This window comes from Euprymna scolopes, chromosome 17 (genome assembly GCF_053919585.1).
Source record: "Euprymna scolopes isolate OS-2025 chromosome 17, ASM5391958v1, whole genome shotgun sequence".
Classification (NCBI taxonomy): Eukaryota; Metazoa; Mollusca; class Cephalopoda; order Sepiida; family Sepiolidae; genus Euprymna; species Euprymna scolopes.
The window spans coordinates 36,145,228-36,166,136 of NC_136498.1; the positions used below are offsets into that span (position 1 = coordinate 36,145,228).

Consider the following 20,909-nt stretch of genomic DNA (forward strand, 5'->3'; position numbering starts at 1 on the left):
TTAATAAGTAAGTAAAGTGTGTAAGGATAAAATTGTCACCCTAGAAAATACGACATTATTTCATTTCTGTTAGATAGAAACCGGTATTCTTCTATTTTTTTTTGTTTTACTGACCATCTAATAGTAAGGCAGTTGTGTACAAATCCCGAGAGCGTTAGGAGAATTATATCGTGTCTGAAAGTGATAAAATGTTCAACGAACGAGACCAGAGATGCGCTACCGATCAAAGTTATGACAACAGAACTATTGCCAGCATCCTCAAAATACATCGGTGGATTGCAACAAAAAATAGTGACCTGCAAAATCTTAGTCTTTCGATACTTATGTCCACTTATTAATTTTCTAATTTGTCTTATTTTTGTATGGATTGTCATTATGTTCGATATATTTGTTTATCCGTGTCTTTAACATGCTATTTTGAAGAAAAACTATTATTAAACGGTTAATTTAAATAATGTCATAATAAATATTAATCTTCACATAATGCTGGTAATGTAATTAATCAAAATGTTAAATCTGTCTCTTCAGATTTTATCTTAAAATAAACGTGTTGTATTGTTTTTATTTATTATTCCCATATCACTCAGTAAATCGATGCAGTGTAAGGGGCATAACACGATTGCGCTAATATTTTCGACTAATAATTTTAAGGATATATATATATATATATATATATATATATATATATATATATATATATATATATATTCCAATTCTTTCACAGGAATAACATTTTGAATATATATATATATATATATATATATATATATATATATATATATACACAATTTTATTCCTGTAAAAGAAGAATTGTTATATGTATATATATATATATATATATAAATATATATATATATGTGTATATATATATATATATATATAAAGCCCATCAAATATTTGTATATTACTTTGTTTTGTGTTCAATCTGTTCTAATGTCTTTATTTGATAAAAATATATTCAAACTCAATTGTATTTATGTATCTGCCGTACACGTTTTTGTGCCCTAGCACTTCCAGATCATTTTTTATTTTTATATATCTTCTTTGTTTTAATCTCTCTCATATATATATATATATATATATATATATATATATATATATATATTTGGTAAAACTGGTGGTGAGTACAAACCTGAAGAGAATGCTCAATACTATTGCAGAGCAAATATGTGTTTTATATTTTTATTATCGTTTCATCTGTTTGGTTACATATGTTTCGAATGTTGGACCGTGTTTACAATCTAACAACCTCGTCAGACCTCACAGAAATGTTTGGTAGCACCAACCATTTCTTTAAGGTGTGAAGAGGCTGTTAGATCGTATACACGGTCCAACATCCGAAACATATGTAACCAAACAGATGAAACGGTAATAAACAAATAAACACACATACACACAGACACACACACACACACACACACACACACATATATATATGCATATATATATATATATAGGGGACAATATTTAATAAAACATGTAAAAACACACTTTGAAAAAGAGTTTAAAAATATTTAATCTGGAACGGAATCACTTAATAAGTGGATAGTCCTTATTCCGCGGAGTTTCGAAGAAATACTTTCCTTCTCATCAAAGGGTAGGAATTAGCAAAATGCGGGATCGGATTTTGCGTACAAATGTATTTGATCAAACTGCAAGTAAGTCAAAAATCTTACTTGATAACACAGAGTGAAGCAGATGGAATATAGTAAAGAAAAATGTGATTTCACGTGAATGGATAGTCTGGTGAAAGGTACAGTATCCAATGACGGTAAAATCCAAAAATGTAAATCCAGGAAAGTTAATTAAATTTCCATTCGCACAAGTTAAATCCGAGGAAATCGCGTAATTGGGAGATGGTCTAAAATAATCCAAAAGGCCGAAATCCGTGGAATAATTCACAAATATGTAAATATGATATATATATATATATATATATATATATATATATATATATATATATATATATATATATATATATATATATATATATATATATACCGACTTTCAATTTTTTTCAAGAACAGTTTTTGCAAAAGAAATCATGGTCTATGTTATTTATTGAATTTTAATTAGAATTGTGGACATAAGTATATTATACTGATATTCCTAAGGAAATATAAATAGCACGAGTAAACAAAAAAAATCTAATAAAGCACAAAAGTTTTATATGCAAAGATCCAACATTTTAATTTAGAAAAATATACAGTTGCTACTGTTTAATTGTATCTATATATACATATGTATATATGTATATTTATATATGTATATCTATATATGTATATCTATATATATGTATTGGCAAAGACTTCTATCTAAAGCCGGTGAAAAATCAGTTACCTAATTTTTCTGATATATTGTGGTCTATAGCGGCAAAGACCTCCACAATGACACGTTTCAGAGAGCTAAATGCGTTGTTGACTTTCTTGCTAGCGTTTTCGCAGTAAACGCCACAAAAGAAACATATCGTTCCGGTCGTGTATAGAAGGTAGCTATAAATCCGACAAACACTGCTGTAAAACTTTATTTAGTAGCCACGCCTGTGAGATCGTTACTTTATATGCTGGAATAGAATCTTCCTGGAAGAAATGAATACTTCAGCACGCTTTTCAGCGCCATCTGGTTTTCTGTTTACCCTTTGTCAAATGTCGGATTTTTCTGCAACCCCCTGTATATTAATGTAAAAGTTTTTAAAACTAGTGTTTAGCTTTTCTGTACAATTGTATAATTTTACGATGTACACAATCTAAGCACTGAACTGAATACGTAAGCGATAGTTTATGTACTAGCTTTTGACAATGCACTGATATTACTGTGATTGATCGAGTCGTTTCACTATCGGATATTTGGCGAGTTCTTTGGCCTTTTTGCACTTTCCTTTCTTTAATATCTTCCGGTTATTGAACTCTGTATGAGTTTTTCACATTTTTACATTCATGTAAGACGCCTTTTCTAAACTTGCACTTTTTAACTGACTCCCTGCTAGGTGATATCGATTTTATTCACTGAGGCTAAGTTTTAAACTTTGGAGACATTTTAAGTTTCAGACGAAATCCATTAGGAGAAAAAACTCTCGTACATTCTTGTACGGCGTATTGGAATTCTCATATTTAATATATATATATATATATATATATATATATATATATATATACTTGTTTCTAGATCTCTACTATTATCTAAAAGTCCATCTGTGTGTGTGGGGGGGATGTGAGTTTCTTCCTCATACGTTCCAAAACGGTCGGACGTATCTTTTGCAAAGTTCACACACAGGTAATTTATATATCTGGCAGTGCTCTTGGATACGTTTTGCATAGAAATTCATACACTATCGAAAATCGAAAAAATCCGATCCTAAAATAGTATTTTTTTTTTCTTATAGATAAAAAGTATATTTAACAGGTAATATTTACCTTACACCGGCCAAGGGAGATAATTCTCAGCAAATGAAGGAAGATTCCATTTTCCGCAACTCGGTAAATAATTTTTTCGTAAAAATAACAGGATTATAGATATCTGAAGCTATACGTTAATAGTAGTTTCTTCGACAACACATCGAATGCCTCTTGTTCAAACACGGGTGAACATTCCTATTTTATTTTTTTCTTATCAATGAGTTCAATTTACGAAAAAGGAAGAGGCATCATTTAAAATCGCCGCAAATCATTTCTTAGTGTCTATATTTTAAAACTAATCATTAATGAGAAGTGACTTGTCTAAGACATTCATGGTCAAACCCCAATATCAGCTTACGTCATACTCTAAACAAACACAGACAGAAATTTATGAACAACATTATCATTTTTTTTTTTTTTTTATTTATTGCGAATAAGTTCACCAGGCAAAATATTTCCAAGAATATATAATAATCAATAGAGGATTGACTCTTTAATAATATATAGTCAGTCTGCATGAATTAAAATATCATGTACGTATGGTACGACCGTGCAACGCCGGGCCTTCAACTAGTGCAAACATATAAAAAACATGAATGTATACAAACACAGCACAGACTCTCTCTCTCTCCCACAGACATGCATATATATATATATATATATATATATATATATATATATATATATATATATATATATATATATATATATATAGATAGATAGATAATCGAATACAAATTGTATTTGTCACGAGAGAAAGATATATAGAATAGACTCGTTCGCCCAATATTAATTTATTATGATTACGAGTAATCTAACGCTATTACATGTCAGTTTTTAGTCACGTAAAATTGACGGGATTTCCATATATTAAACCCTATATAAGTTAATAAATACAGCAATAACAGTGTTAAGCACATAAAATAAAATGTCTTGGAGAAAGTTCAAACTATGTTAACAATTGCAGATGTAATTTTATTTAATAGGTTTATTTGTGTCCAATTTGACCTAGAGAATGAGACGTGACTATTTTGACTGACCGGTTCTTGAAAAATCAAGAGTTTAATGACGTTGACCATATCCAGTATGAGATTTAGGTAGGCATTGTATGTGACAATACACGAGATTGCAATTTTTTTTTTTTTTTTAATGATATTATTGACACTATTTTACTTAAGAATACGTCCCATAATGTGCAGAATTAATTTCCAATTGCCATGTATGCAACTCAAGGATAAAGGAATCTTCCGACTATTTTGGGGATATTTTATATGCAAGCGTTCTTGTGTCTCGTTAATTTAAATTTTATTATTAGATAAACAAAAAGGGAATGCTTTAAAAACAATCTCAAGAAAAGTACATATTTCTTGTTTATAGATGCTTATTTTGCGTTTGTATTTTTACGCTTACTGTTTTTGACAACGGAGAAAATTGTGTGTTCACTCTAAGCCCGTAGTAACGTAGTTTTATATTTTGCGTTGAAGGAATTACAAACAACGCTTACAATCAGTAAAGGGCGATTGTGATCAAACGCGGCACCCATTACAAAGATTACATTTTTATAGACAATGCTTTATGAATAATGGTGCGTATATTGCATTATATCTTGCAATTTCCCCGGAAAAAAAGTAACTACACACATATAAGCAGCGATTTAAAAGAAAACAGGCGTGGCAAATTCTACTCTCCTTGATATTGTTGCAGTCTAAATTTGGTCGTTTTTATAGTCATATTTTGGCCTCGTCATCAGCAAAAGCGGTTGAATTTGGATTTTAACAGTACAAATCTATAAAGAAAGTTTTGTGTATATCACAAAACTTTCTTTATAGATTTGTACTGTTAAAATCCAAATTCAACCAAAATATAGACATGAATTTCTGGTTAAATAATTGCTGTAACACATAAGTCGTCTTCGTGAACCGTCGTTCAAAGCATAAACGCTATTTCATACTACGAAGACAAGGTAACCTATTTTTCTGAAGTGTTGGTATTACTCTTACGTGAAGTAATATGACGTTTTTTTTTTAAATTTAAAATGAGCTGAATGTAGCTTTCATTAAGATGTATGTCTGCAAGTATTTACGGTATTCTGAAAGAGGTTTATGAAGAACTTCCCAAAGAGGAAAATGTTTTGGTTCATTTTTCTTTTTTATTTGTTTGTTTTGTATACGAGAGAACGTTTTTCCTGTTTTCATTGGTATCAGTTATAAATGTTTGACTGCGTATCTTAATAATACATAAAATTCATATGATATTAGGTTGGTGCAAAAACAATACCTCATATGTTTTTCTCACATATGTTATGATTTCTGAATTAATTCATTCACGTATATAGCCATGTTGTGTATCATTTTGAAGCGTGTTTTCCGCATTATCGAATAATGTAATTCGTTTCCGTTATCAATATTTGCATTCATTTTTTTCCAGGTTTTTCGACAGCATGGACAAAATACAAATCCGCACAATTCTTTTGTTCCAGTTCAAATTAGGCCAGAAAAACTGCTGAGAAAGCTCGTGATACAAATGATGCGTTTGTCCCAGGAACCACTAACGAAAGCGTGTCTCAAAGTGGTTCAAGAAATTTCGCAATGGTGACAAGAACCTTGAAGAGAAAGACGGTCGTGGCCGACCGAATGCGGTTAATAACGTACATTTGAAAGCCTTAATTGATGCCGATCCTCGCTAAACTAGAGGAGTAGTTACTGTTGAACGCGAAGTAAACCACCCAACAGTCGTTCCCCATTTAAAACAAATGGGAAGCGCAAAAAAGTTGGATGAATAGGTGCCGCATGAATTGAACGATACTCAAAAACATTGTTTTTTTTAGGTGTCTTCTATGCTCGTTCTGTGCAACAAAAACCACCGGATTGAGACGTGTGATGAGAAGTAGATCCTCTCCAACAACTGGCGACGTTCGGCACATTGTTTGGATGTGTGAGAAGCTCCACAACACTTCCCAAAGCCGAATTTGCACCAAAAAGGTTATGGTGACGCTTTGCTTGCCTGCGGTCGGTCTCATCCATCTCGGATTCTTAGATCGGGCAAAACGATTAGAATGGATAAGTACTGTCGACAAATTGACGAAATGCACCAGAAGCGCCAACGTATGTGCCCGAGATTGGTCAATATGATTGGATCAATTCTCCTCCTTGACAACGCCCGCCCGTATGTTGTCACCTTACCCTGCAGAAGTTGAACAAATTGCGCCACGAGATTGCCTCATCCGTCATATTCACTGGAACTATCGCCCACCGATTATCAGTTTTTCAAGCATATCGACATCTTCTTGCGCGAAAAATGGTTCAAACACCGAGATGATGTTGAATCGGCCTTCAGTGACTTCATCACTTTCAGAAGTGCGGATTTCTATGCTAGTGTGATATTTTTTTTCTCGTTTGTCAAAATGTGTCGATTCTAATAGTGATTATTTTACTAAAAAAGGTTTATTATGAAAGGAGTTATAACTTATTGAATTTGAAATAAACGACATTATTTTTGCACCAACATAATACTTACTTCTAATTTTTTTTTTTTTTTTTACTCAAATAATATCGGCTACATTAACTAGTATTTAACTAGTCGAAATAGTATAACTCAACGATAACTATCATGTAAATCTATGGTTTATAGACATCATAATGCCTTTTTTAATATGAGATATATACGATATTTTCTTAGGAGAATTTGTCGCACGAGTAATACCGGCTAGATAAACTAGTATTGAAATAGCTACAATCACGATGCAGGTTGCTATTATTTGTTTTCTTTCGTCGGTTTCGATCGTCGCAATCGGACATGAGTTGTTTCTTTCGATGGTTCCATCTTTTGTTTGGTGGGAAAAAGGATCGACTCTGACTACAATTGAATCCAAACTTATTTTTATAACTTTTGCTTCATTTATTCCCTTTTCATACGTCAATCACTTTAACTTTATTCTTCAACGTTCATATTGTTTTATTGCCTTGTTTGTTTTATTGCTTTATTCGTCTTCAACGTTTGCTTTGTTCCGGTTCCAACTTATAAAACCCGATCAGCTTTTTCGATTCATTATTTTATACTGTTTTCATTTTATCTCATATAACTTATAGATCCTAGATGCGTTCTTGTATAGGAGTGTTTGAGAGTCGATAGTTGGGTCTGTCACGTATAAATGTCAATTAATGTTGCAATTAATTAACGATGCACGCCTCCTTTATTGGACGGGTCAAAATAGCACTATAGGTGGACTTTTTTATCAATCAGGCAAGGTGGCATGCTTAGATGTAAAATACTATTTCCTCGACCACGCCATGTTTTATTTTTAAATATAGTGTTCACCAATAAACATTAATATCGAATAGTTCATTCGGTACAAACTACATCAAGAAAATGGTGTAAGGACTCTGTCCATCAGTTTCTGTTTCAGCGTCGAAATCACATTTCTTTGCAACACACTGAATGCTCTAAAAGTATTACCTTTTGTGTGTCACGATTTAAAGTGTTACAGCGTTCTTGTTCGTCTGTCAACATTGCTTTTGATTATAATTTTTTTTCTTGGCTGTCAAGCTGGACTAAGAAATATTATTTACAATGGTCTGTCACACTTCTTTTCGATATAATACTTTAATAGGGAGAAATCCCTGACGTTTGAAGAGGAATTTTCTAGATAGCTTTGTCAGTTTGTCACGTTTCAGTTTACAAAATGATTTACATCAGAAGACGAACGGATTAATAGGACGCAACTTCTGAATAAAAATTCCTGATTCATATCCTTGTTGATTTGTTTTTGTTTGCTTGAAAAATAACATTTTTTTTTCATGAATTCTAATCCGTCTTTGTTTGAGCCTACGTCTTATCGTTTATTTTGTTCCGCTTTCGAAAAAATGTGCATCTTGTGTGTTTTCTTTTTATCATTGTTATGATTGCTTGTTATAGTTCAACTTCTGAAGCTTCTCTCCTGCGTCTTCGGATTCCCGGAGGTTATTTCACTCTGCAGCCAAACGCGTTCGTCTATCATAAATTTTTACGCATCTCTCTAACTTCCTTTCATTTTCTATCTCCTATGTTTTTCTCATACCTACGGTTATCCGTTACTCTATTAATTATTCTTCCCCGTTCGTTTTATTTTCAGTTTATTTCTGTTTTCATACAGTGCATTCGTATTCATCGCTCTATACATATTTTTCACACATTTCCTCAACGCACTTATATATATATATATATATATATATATATATATATATATATATATATATATATATATATAATAAGCTCATGTATCTGTCGCTTCCTTTTATTTATTTACCTTTCTACTTCATAAACTGACTGGCCTCTTACTCTTTGTTTAGTGTTTCAGCATGCCATACTTTTACCGTAGTGTTCATCTTTCTTTTACTGGTGCTTATACCAACCAAAAGTGTGTACGTTTATGTCTACGTAACAGTACACGCGTACATTCTTTGGACTTAAGCTATGAAATAATAAATATTTAATGAATTGTCCGAACTACAAAATGCTTCTGCACCTGGAAGATGTTCTTTCACGTATGTTATAGAAACGTGCATCTACAGAGTCGTTCGAAATATGATGTATCTATATGTCAACTCATAATTCCTATCAATCATTTTTGTAAAATTATCCTTTGTGCACAGTTTTTTTATTATTTCTGTTTTAATGATGACGTCAACATTTAGTGCAAATATCATTTATATCGACATCAACTGTTCACAGACATTCAACTCGTGTTACTCGTGCCGCTAGGTGAATGGCGTCCTCATCTGATTTAATAGATGCTGATACCTTCCCCAACATCAAATATATATGTATATATAAATATATATATACATATATATATATATATATATATGTGTGTGTGTGTGTGTGTGTGTGTGTGTATTGGTTTTAAAAAAACCCAGCAGACTGCTCACTTATAAGAGATCCGAAAATAAGAGCGTATTATTTATATTTTGTTTACAGAAAGTTTACAACCTGATAATTAGGGACCGTTTTAGATACCAATATCAAAGTCTCTTCAGCTAACATTATTGCCAGTGATGAGTATGGCGAGTATGGCGACGAGAGCTTGGTATGCATATCTAAAACAAAACTTAACCAATATCTCTCCTAGATTAATACACTAAAGTTCTGTAAATTTTAAGAAAATCTGTTCAGCCGCGTCGAAGTCTATAAGGACGAACTCACGTACACACAGAGAAAAATTCGCATTCATATATATATATATATATATATATATATATATATATATATATATATATATATATATATATATATATATATATGTGTGTGTATATGTGTGTGGGTGTGTGTGTGGTTGTGTGTGTGTGTATGTATTTATAAAGAAATTTTGCCTCATGGAAACCGTAAAAAAATAATAAAATTACAACGCATATTTATAGTTTTGTTCATTCTTTGTTAAAACTTGATTTTCATGTAAAGTCGCCCATTCAAACTATACGGCCATTAGTTATCAGCTCCAGATAACAGAAATATGAATATTTATATTACTATTATACAAAGGAGGAAAAATACGTGATATAAAGATATTTACAGACGAACTACGTCGCTAGTTCGTGTCTTGACAAGCAAGTTATTCAACTTAAAATTTAACATCTAATAAATATTATACGTCTGCAATATCTTGAAGTCATTTAACAGAATGTTCAATGTGTGCATAAACGCATTCAGATAATTGGACTACTACAAGTTTGCACGAGGAGTTATGAGTGTGCGGTTCAACTTTTACGTTTTTCTACTAGTATTTTCGTTCAGTTGCTAGCTTTATATTCCCTCTAAGCTTATTATTCTTATGCAAAAATAAATTTTTACGATGTGGAATTATTCTCCTTGTCCAATAATCCAATGAGGCTGATATGCCGTACAACTCCATCCTGCTGTCTTATATTTCTGCAATGCCTTTTATCGCTTAACTGATTCATTTATTTTTTTAATTACGCTTTTGTGAAATTCTAATTTCTATGTATGCATTTTCTTGTGTAGTTATTTCGTTTTTTTTATGGCTTCTGTCAAATTTCCCAAGTAATATAAAATAGTACATCTTTCTTCCATTGTCTTTCGTTATGTTTAGTTACGTCATTGCTATTTCTTTCGTCTTTAGGTAAAAAAAAAATATCCTGTTTTCCCCATTTCCTCTTTGTAAACTTTCTATTTACTTTATGTTTTAAAAGCACTTGTGTTTTCTGAACTCGCACACTCCTTCTTTCCCTTGACGCAAGCGGAATGACTTGTCTTTCAAAATTGACGGATTTGTGTCAGATCACGTGTCAGGAATTCTTTCTCCAGACCCCCACATCAAACGAGTTTACTGTCAGATTGTCAAATACAAAAGAAACAACGATGAAAAAAAAACAACATCCCAATCTACAGCCATGGCAAACAATGAAAAAAAAAAAAGAATTACAATAGATCACGATAAAAACAATATTGTTATCTCGAAGGTGAACTTAAAACAACAACAAAAATATTTCAAGAGTAATCTCCCTTTGTGCATAATTTTCCTTAACCGTTGTTTTTCCTTTACCCTATTTTAGTTTGGTGCTACAAGTAAAAAATGTACACTGCAGGGTAAACAGTAGGGAAACTCATAATAACAAATGTTCCTATAACATTTACATATCTATATATATAAAAGTGAACGTATTTGTGTGTCTGTGTACATTTACCTACGCAATAACTCTGTCAATTTTTAGTCTACAGATTCAGAATTTTATATAGAGGGTACTGAGATTGAGAAAAATCGATGTGAACGGTTCTTGCCCATAAATTTGGCGATAAAGGGGTAAAAGTTCAACGATTTGACCTTTGACAACTCTACCAAAATCCTCCGACAATTGTGGGTCTACGCACTTGAAAGTTTAGATATAGCTTCCTTGGACATGGATCTAAATTAATAACTTGATTTGAGCACAAAACATTACATTTTAAGGGTCATAATATGGGTCAAAGTTAAAAAAATTGACCCCTGCGGTCTCTTCCAAATTACTCAGACAATTTCTGGTCTAAATATTTAAAATTTTACATAAAGGGTATTCAGAGATAGGGCAAGCTTTTTGCATCAGTTTCGGTCGAAAATGTTTAGTTACCAATGTATAAATATATGTATGTATGTCTGTTTGCATGTTTGTCTTAAATTTTCAATACCGTAGACGGACTTTACCAAGATTAGTATCGTTTTGAAATTCGACTTTTCATACGACAAATATCGAAGAATTGCCTAAAAACATTAATATCTTCCCTTCAACTAGGCACTTTTCTACAAGGGGGGGGGTCACTTTTTTCGCCGATATTTTTGAAAGTTATCCGCTCCTTTAGATTGTCTAGCCTTAATTTTAAAAAATGTCGCTTCCGGTTTGGCGGTGGTCATAAAAGCATAAACGTTAGGTTTTACCCCGTTCTTTTCCTCCTTTGCGGTACGGGTTCAAGCCTGCCTTCCGACTACCACGTTTTTTTTTTACTCAACATACACATCCACACACCCAGGCCCAAGCAACGCTGGGCTGAAATGCTAGTATATATATATATATATATATATATATATATATATATATATATATATATATATGCACCTACTATATACGAATATACTCTGGTGTATTCCTTTTTAATCATAATAAACTATTCTTATCCTTTAATATTTCGTTTCTGTTATACGTTGAACTTTTCAAAGAAGCAGCAAGAGAACGATCTTGTAGAAAGGAAGAGAGTATTGAAAAATATCAAGAGTCCAAGTGTTTTTAATCCTGTCTCACTGTTTTTTTTTTACACTCAAGGGCTGTGAGGATATTTCTAATCCATGTTAGGGTAAGGAAGGCAGCATCCTCGACAAAATCTAATCCGCCAAGCGCATCGTCTGCATGCGTGACTTCTTCAAAAAGCCGATTCTCTCTCTCTCTCTCTCTCTCTCTCTCTCTCTCTCTCTCTCTCTCACACACACACACACACACAAACACACACTCTCTGTTATCAAAGCCTGAATACTAACCTCGAAGAAGGGTAAATGAGTGTATGGAAGTCATCTGGACAACAGTGTATTTACCATAGAATTTAGGATAATTTTATTATTTAAAGGCGATGGCTTAGCAAGAACTTGTTAACTTGTTTATATTGGACTCGAATACATCCATATTGTAATAAGTTGGAAATTAGACAAATGGAACAGAGTTCTAGCTGACAGTTCTGGGAAAGTAGCTTGTGGAATCCACGTTTAGATTTAGGGAGAGACAGAGAGTGGGGAAATTGTCGGGACTGATTGTAGCTAGGAGTGTGTGTGTTTTTAGACTTTTTGTGAGAGGAGAATATACCGAAAATAATTATAGAACAGAAAGAGGCTAGCATCGTCTCTTCTATGGAGTATATATATATATATATATATATATATATATATATATATATATATATAAAGTCTTTAAAATATATATGGCATTAGCCTGACGAATCCTCACGATCGTGAAACACGGAAAATTTTGTCTAGCTGAATGCAGATATATATCTTTAAACTTACAATTCAGCATTACTTTTGTATCGAGATCTGTAAATACTGAAAATATTTACATAAAATATTGTGCTTATACATAAACTAATATACACATATGTATATATATGCATATCTATACTCTCTCACACACACATATATATATATATATATATATATATATATATATATATATATATATATATATATATATATATATTACATGGGGGTCACCACTTATCAAAGCCCGGAGGCTACTTAGGGATAAGGATTATTGCGTTTACATTAATCAATGAGATAGTATTGTAGTAATCATTAGTATTGGAGATTTGATAGTGTCTTGCTTAAGGTGGTGGATTGTCAGGAATTCGTTTATGTTTGACCTGAAGACATCCAAGTTGTAGTCAGGTGGGAAACAGGCAAACGGAAGAGAGTTCCACAGTCGAAAAAGAAATAAGCTCTGCTCATGGAATGTACATTTGGATTTAGGCACACATAAAGAGGAAAATTATTGACAGTAGTTTCAGCCAGACGGGTGTTTCTCGTGAAAATTGGAGAGGGGGGACGAGCACTTTGCCATGGAAATAACGATAAAACAAAGACAGGCTTGCAACGTCTCTTCTGTGGGAGAGAGGTTGCAAGTAAGCGAAAAGGGCATCCCCCCACTAAAACACGAATAAGACTTTGTACTCTGTCAAGGCAGGATAGGCTGTTTTTAGCAGCTCTTGCCCAGATGTGGCAGCAGTACCCCATCCTTGGACGAACTTGGCTTTTATACAGATAAAGAACTGCATCAGTGGTGAGATATCTTCTGGAGCGGTAGAAGGATCCCACCATTTTCCCAGCATCCTTGGCAACATACCTGATGCACGTGTTCCATTTCAGATCAGGAGTAAAGGTAACACCCAGAAGCTTGTCAAAACATGGAGCCTCCCCAAGATGAGAACTGTCCATTTCAATTGATGTCACATGGGGATCAGAGCGTTGATGATGTAAAGATAGAAGCTCGGTGTTGGATGCATAAAAAGTTACCAGACACCTCTTCCCCCACTGTACCATGCGCTCAAGATCAGAGGAGAGCGAATAAGAGAGAACTTTGTGATTTACGGCCTTTGATGTGTTGCCATAGATGGTCGTGTCATCAGCATAGATGTCAACGAATGATTTAAGTATGTGTTTTGGGAGATCATTGATGTAGATCAAGAAGAGAGTTGGGCTCAGAAGGCCCCCTGGGTGACTCCAGCAATAATACTGTGGGCTTCTGATTTCTGCCCATCAACAATTACTCTTATTAACCATCGGAGAGAAATGATTTAATGATTGAGAAAATATTTCCAGTGATACCGTAGCTGGAAGTCTTGTGAAGTAGGCCATTATGTCATACCTAATCGAAGGCCTTTGATATGTCAAGTGCAATTGCCCTAGAAAGGAAGGCTTTGTCAAGGGATTCACTAATCCTATGAGATATAACCATTAGCACATCTGCTGTAGATCTTGCAGGGCGGCAACCATATTGCATGTCACTAAGAAGGTTGTTTCTGTGGAGGTGGTTGACTACTTCTTTATTTAATATTGATTCCAACAGCTTACTCATGCCACACATGAGACTTGTTGGTCTGCATTGAGAGGGAGATGCCTTTTCACCTGAATTCTTAAATACAGGGTATACTGATGAGGTGGTCAAGGGTTTTGAAAGCACTTCTCTTAAGGCAACGCTTAAACAGTGTTGTAAGTATGGGGGCAAGTTCTGGTTGGAGTGTTTTCAGCACTATCACTGTAATGCCGTCAGGGTCAGTTGCTTTAGTGGAGTTAAGGTTCTTGATTAGCTTGGCGACCTCACGCACCGATATTTCTTTGTTGCATAGCGTGTTGTCTGTTATAGGAGGAAATACGGGGGGGGGGGGCTTTTGTCGAACGGGATAGAATTACCTGCAAAGTTCTTTACAAATAGTTTTGCCTTGTCTGATGCTGACGAGATGACCTCAGGTCCATTGGTGATAGAATGCACGCTTCTAGTCAAGATCCTGTTTGCTATTTGCCAGAACTGGTAGGAACCAAGCCGCTGCTTAGCTACTTTGCATTTGACGGACTGAGCATATAGCTCTCTTGCATTTTTTATTACTCTTTTACAGTGGTTGCTGGCAGTCCTGAAAGCAGCTTTAGTCTCAGTACATCTATTACGTTAGTAGCTATGGAAAAAGTTATTTCTGTGCTCGATGGCAGCAGCACATTCAGGGGAGAACCATGCCTGGCTGTTAGGTTCTGTTGGGATTTTTTGGATGGTACGAATCGGTCTATACCTACAATTAACCATTCGGTAAGGTCTGATACTATAGAGGGCATACCCTTTTTAAACATGGAATGCAGAGGTAGGTCAGATATGAATATACGGAAGCTATCCCAGTCAGCCATAGAGTATCGATATACAGTACGGTGGAGACGTACGTCTGAAGACTTATTACATTTCACTCAATTGATCTAATAACAATATAGAGAGCGGAAAGATTGTATTTAAGTTTGCTCTTGTATCAAAAGAAGGCTTCGTCAACCCCTTTTCGAAAGATCACTATACATTAGAATCATTGCTATTTGATCGTCAATCATCCTGACAGCGTGTCTAAACTATGTAAGCTTTTATTGTATAAAGAACGTTTTGATACCGAACATATTATGTTTTTATTTTTTTCAAAAAGTTCATAGCATGGAACTGTATCTTTAAGTGTGTAGACACATATAAAATGGGTGCATCGTGTTTTATCTATTTACCGGTAGAGAGTCCAAGTTTCAGATTTTAAAAAAGGCCATCGAAAAATAAAAATAAAATTCGGAGGCGCGTTCTTTGCGAAAGTAAATACTTTTGACGCAATCATATCAACAAAGAGAAATAACTATTAAGGATAATAATACGTGCTGAACAAATACGAACCATGTCCGACTGACATCGCTCATAGCCGGCTTGTGGTCTTGTTTGCAAATCACTAGCCGGACATCAGGTGTCATCTTCGATATAAACATGCAAACGAACAAATGAATCATTACACTCTTAGATACTCGTGCGTCGAAAACGAAATGAGTTTATAAATTATTTTTAAATACAATTGTAAACTAGCACGTGTTTCGTCGTCTACGCCTTATCAGAGTGGTTATATATATATATATATATATATATATATATATATATGTGTGTGTGTGTGTGTGTATAATACATGGTTTAGTAGCAGTTTTAGTCATTTAAAACTGCTTTAAATCTTCAAATCTCACTCATTTTTGGACCAAATTTCAAACAATTATTACAGTTTATAGATAACTTTCTCAGCTATATTGTGAACAACTAATTATTTTAATTTTCGTTGAGTAAAACAAATGTTATGATAAATTTTCTGGTGTCCCAAATCCTAAAAATACCTAAGGAGGTGGGAGGCCCTTGTTATGATTGATTACCATAGTAACCATGGCGCTTCAGTGACTACTATTTCTACTTATTCCAAAAAAAAAGTAACAGGTGAAACATACGGAATGAAACCATGAAGGGAGATATTTGTGGGGCATTGTATTGAAAGCAAACGAGTGACTAGATTGTTATTACATATTTGTTTATGGGAGTAAATATATAAGACTGAAATTAAGCAAAGAAAAAGAGAATTTATTGTAAGTCTGGAAAAATCATGGACGACAATAGAAAAATTCGAACATGAAAAATAATATAGTTAAGCTTAAACATAGAAAAGTAAGGACTAGTTTTTCAAACAGGATAAGATAAAGACAAAATATTCTAATAAAAAATATAAAAAAATGTTTAACTTAATGTATTGCAGAATTGAGAATTTGTGTTTTCAATTCAATTTACAACATTACATAATCAATTTTTTATGCTGTAATATTTTCAATTATAAATTTATCATATATTTTGTCCTTTTCTTTTTCAGTTTTGACTACTAGTCTTTTACTATATCATGTTTAACCTTAACCATATTACTTTTCATGCTCATATTTGCTTATTGCATATTTGTATATATATATATATATATATATATATATATATAATATATATATATATATATATATATATATATATATATATATATATATATATATATATATATATATAAGACTGTCACAATAATATTACCAGGGGTAACAGTTTTTTTAAACAAATGAATACTCGGTATTTTCCGAAGTGTTTTAAATAAATGCATACTCGGTATTTTTTTCACGTAAAAAAGTGCGCACGACATACGCAGCAAATATGCATTATTACATATGTTGATTGACAATTCCTTTCTTGAAAATTGTTGGCTGCTTGTTATAGTACGGTGAACATAAATTAAATCAATTAATTAGATATGCATAAAGTCGTTATGATGACAAGTACTTACCAGTGTCTGTACCATATTGACCCTCTGTGTTCTCATAAGTTGAACAAAGTTATGCACATCAACAATTCCTTCTTCGCGGGCTTGCTCTAGCTGAGCGTCTATTGCGATGTAAGTACCTGTACGCCCAACCCCGGCACTGGAACAATAAAAAAAAGAAAGGGAAGTACAGATTATGTTTTAATAATGAAACTATCAAAAAGAAAATTATTTTTTAAACGTTAGTTTTCTTCACACACATGACACGATCATCTAAAACAAAATCTTTTATAATAATGAAGTTAGAACAGATTATTTGTATACAAATAATTTACTTTACGTAAGATAACAAATACATGAGATTTGTCGATAATTTATAAAAGACGCGAAATAGAAGTTTCATTTTACAAACATCTCGCAGATAACTTTATGTAAGTAACACTTATACTGCTGAAAAAAAAAAGATGGACCTTTGTATCATGATGTAAATATATTTATGTCTGAAAGTATCCTGTACCTCTACAAGACCACTATTTTCCCATGTGTGGAGTATTGTTGCCATATTTAGGATGGTACATCTCTTAGTTGTCTCTCATGATTAGACAGGTGTTAAAAGAGAGGCACCAAACTAATAGTTCCCGTACTGTCAGCTAGGCTTCAATCTTTCTTCCATCGACCAAATGTTGCATTTCTCTGTCTGCTTTAAAAGTATTTTAATGGTAGGTGCTCCGAGGAACTAAAAATCACTGGAACCCCTCGACGTAAATACCCTCGGCAAACCAGTCAAGCAGCAAAATCCCACCCCTTGACAGTAGAGATCCCTTCATGCCAATAAAAACTTCTATTTTGATAGTTTCTTTCCTACGACTGCTAAACTTTTTTATTTTAATTTTCTTCCGGGTTACGGCTTTTCTGACTGTACCGACATCAGAATTTCAAGTGTTATGTAAACAGACATCTTTCTGCTTAACTTCCTATATAGTACCTTTGCAAATAATGTCCAAGATAGTAGCCCCTTACATCAAAGTGGCACTGTGCATTGCTTGGGTTAAAAGACAATTAAAAACAAAGCAAAACAAAAATAACTCTAAGTTTGTAGGTGATCTATATTTTCAAACATTACCTAAATAGCTAGTTTATTATGTGTATTTGTCTAATGCACATCATGATTGAAAGCTACGTAACGCATAGTGTTTCCTTAATAAGAAAAACACACAATTTGCATCTTGTTGTTGTAAAAGAACAATTTATTTTTGTTCGATTTATTGGACTTTCAAGCTGTAAATATTATAGTACGCTTCAGAGATCGGGGTTATTTCAATTCAGATATGCAAAATCAGTTAATTCAGTAGTAATAAGATAAACTCATAAAAAGACAATTTCCTACATTACAGGAGCCTGAACTACATATAAGACCTAACCGTATAATGTGTTACGTCCCTTTGTAAACAGATTTGTTTAAAAAACGCCTTACATGATGATACTTCAGAGTACAAAGAAACCGTGAGCAAATATGCAAAAACAGCATAGCATTTGAAGGTCAAATAAAACCATTTCACACGGCTATACTCTGTCTTATTCGAGGAACAGTAAACCTTTATTGTATCTTACCTTAAGATATAGCACACTTTAATACTACTTACGACTAAATGTATACTTTAATGGAATACTCGCAGACCAAAGAAATACAATTAGAAATATGCTTTGGCATATATATAATGAATTAAGGAAAGTAACATTAATCGTTTTTAATAACTCTACGTTTCGAAACGAAACAAAATTGTAGTTGAATACTTAGATATCTACGTATATCATATAGAAGCTAAATGTTAATCTAGAGAAACGACCAATTAAAATTATAAGACTTAATACTGAATCAAAATGTAAGATAAATAAAACTATTTTTTAAAAATATAACACAAAACAACGTCGTTAGAGTAATAGTAACATATTCAACGTTTTCGTTCATAGAATAAACTTTCTATATGAGCTTATATTATTATAAATTTTCCTAATGTTGTCTGTGTGTGTGATGCGGTTTATCTCAACCTACAGTCAAGAAAGGTACCGAAATGAAGCGTATAACCCAGTGGATGTTTAAATGGCATCCATGTTTGGTGTATAGAAACGCAAAAAAAATAATAATAATAAAATCCAAAAAATGCAAAAAAATAACGATTTACTAAACAACGTTTTATTTATTGTATATTTTTCCGGTGATCACCGGAAGTTATTATCTCCCTTAGTAAGTTCGATTTACACTGTGTGTGTGATTGGGTGTGTGGGTGTGTGACGCGGTTTATCTCAGCCTACCGACAACCCACCCAGGCAAGTAAGGTACACAAATAAAGCTTATGCCCCATCGCATGTTTCAGTGATATTTATATCCATGTTTGGTGTATGGAAATGCAAATAAATAAATATTATGCAAAAAAAATAACAATTTACTAAACAATGTTTTATTTACTAGATAGTTTTCCGGTACAAGGACTCAAGTTTGCTCAGTTGGGAAAACTTGGGTTCTTGTACTTAAAAATAAACAAATGTGTTGCATTGAACACATTAAATACTAGGGGAGCAGGAGATGATAGCCCAGGTATTTTTTTTTTGCGTTGAATCACATTACCGTATTTTGAATCATACTCAATTTTAAATTTAGTTTGATTTCCAGATTCCAATATATGTGTGTAATATTTTTCTCTTTCTCTCTTTAATTGCCCCCCTTCATTTTTACACACGAATAGGGAATACTTCAACTTAGCAAAGAATTGGGGATCATGTCTAATAAAAGCATATCTGGATTTGAGCAGCGAGATGTGTGTTCATATTACACTAAAACGTCTGCAAGTTCAGGCAGTAAGAGAAACAGGAAACAGAGAGGGGATTCCAAACTCTAGTAGTCTAATGGGAAAAATATTTTACAGTAGGAGGGTTTTCGGCATCTAGGCACTTCATTATTGAAGGGATGGGATCTTTCGTGTAATTCGGGGGTATATACGTAAAGGGGGCACAAATACTATGCTTTCATCAGAACAACTTCCATTAAAGTAGTTGCAAAACAGACATAGGGATGCAACATTGAGAGCTAGATCGAGAGTGCGATACTAAATACGTCTTGGTTTTTTTTTTTAAACTGTGTCTAAGATTGAGGGACTGGAGGTATACACACCAGTTCAGATGTGGCAACAATACTCCATACATAGGCGTACTGAAGCTTTGTAAACATATAATGTACTCTATAACTGTAGAGAGACCCTATTGCCTTTGCAGCAGCCTTGGCAAGATTCTCAATGTATTGCTACCAATTAATGTTGTCTGTGTATTGCAATCCGAACAATTTTAATGATGAGCTCTCAGATGGGGTGTTATTTGTTATGGCAATCGTTGGTAATGTAAATATTCCTATTTCAGTATTTTTTATTTACATGTTCTGCGTAAATTCTATAAGAAAGTAAAGTTAATATTATATTTGCTCTTAAGCAGACTTTGTGATCTTCACTCTTATTATGCTATGCGTAAGCTTTGACTGGAATATGATCTTTGTCTGTTTTATATTTCTTGTTAATCCAATTGCTTTTGCTGCATTAGCAGGTCTATCAAATATAGCTTATGCTTTGTCACAGTATATGGACACAAGCGCAACAAAATGAAAGTGAAGGCCGTTGATTAAAAAGT

The 20,909-nt window shown here is 33.2% G+C and overlaps 1 protein-coding gene across 12 annotated transcripts in view; it reads right to left on the reverse strand.

Moving 5' to 3' along the window:
* The window catches only part of LOC145296730 (receptor-type tyrosine-protein phosphatase T-like), a 934,355-nt gene that overhangs the window by 98,166 nt on the left and 815,280 nt on the right, over positions 1-20,909 (reverse strand). For all 12 annotated transcript variants that reach the window (XM_080142749.1, XM_080142743.1, XM_080142746.1 and 9 more), the window contains one exon: positions 17,259-17,394. In XM_080142749.1, the coding sequence (XP_079998875.1) occupies positions 17,259-17,394 (136 nt within the window). The remainder of the gene's footprint in view (positions 1-17,258; positions 17,395-20,909) is intronic.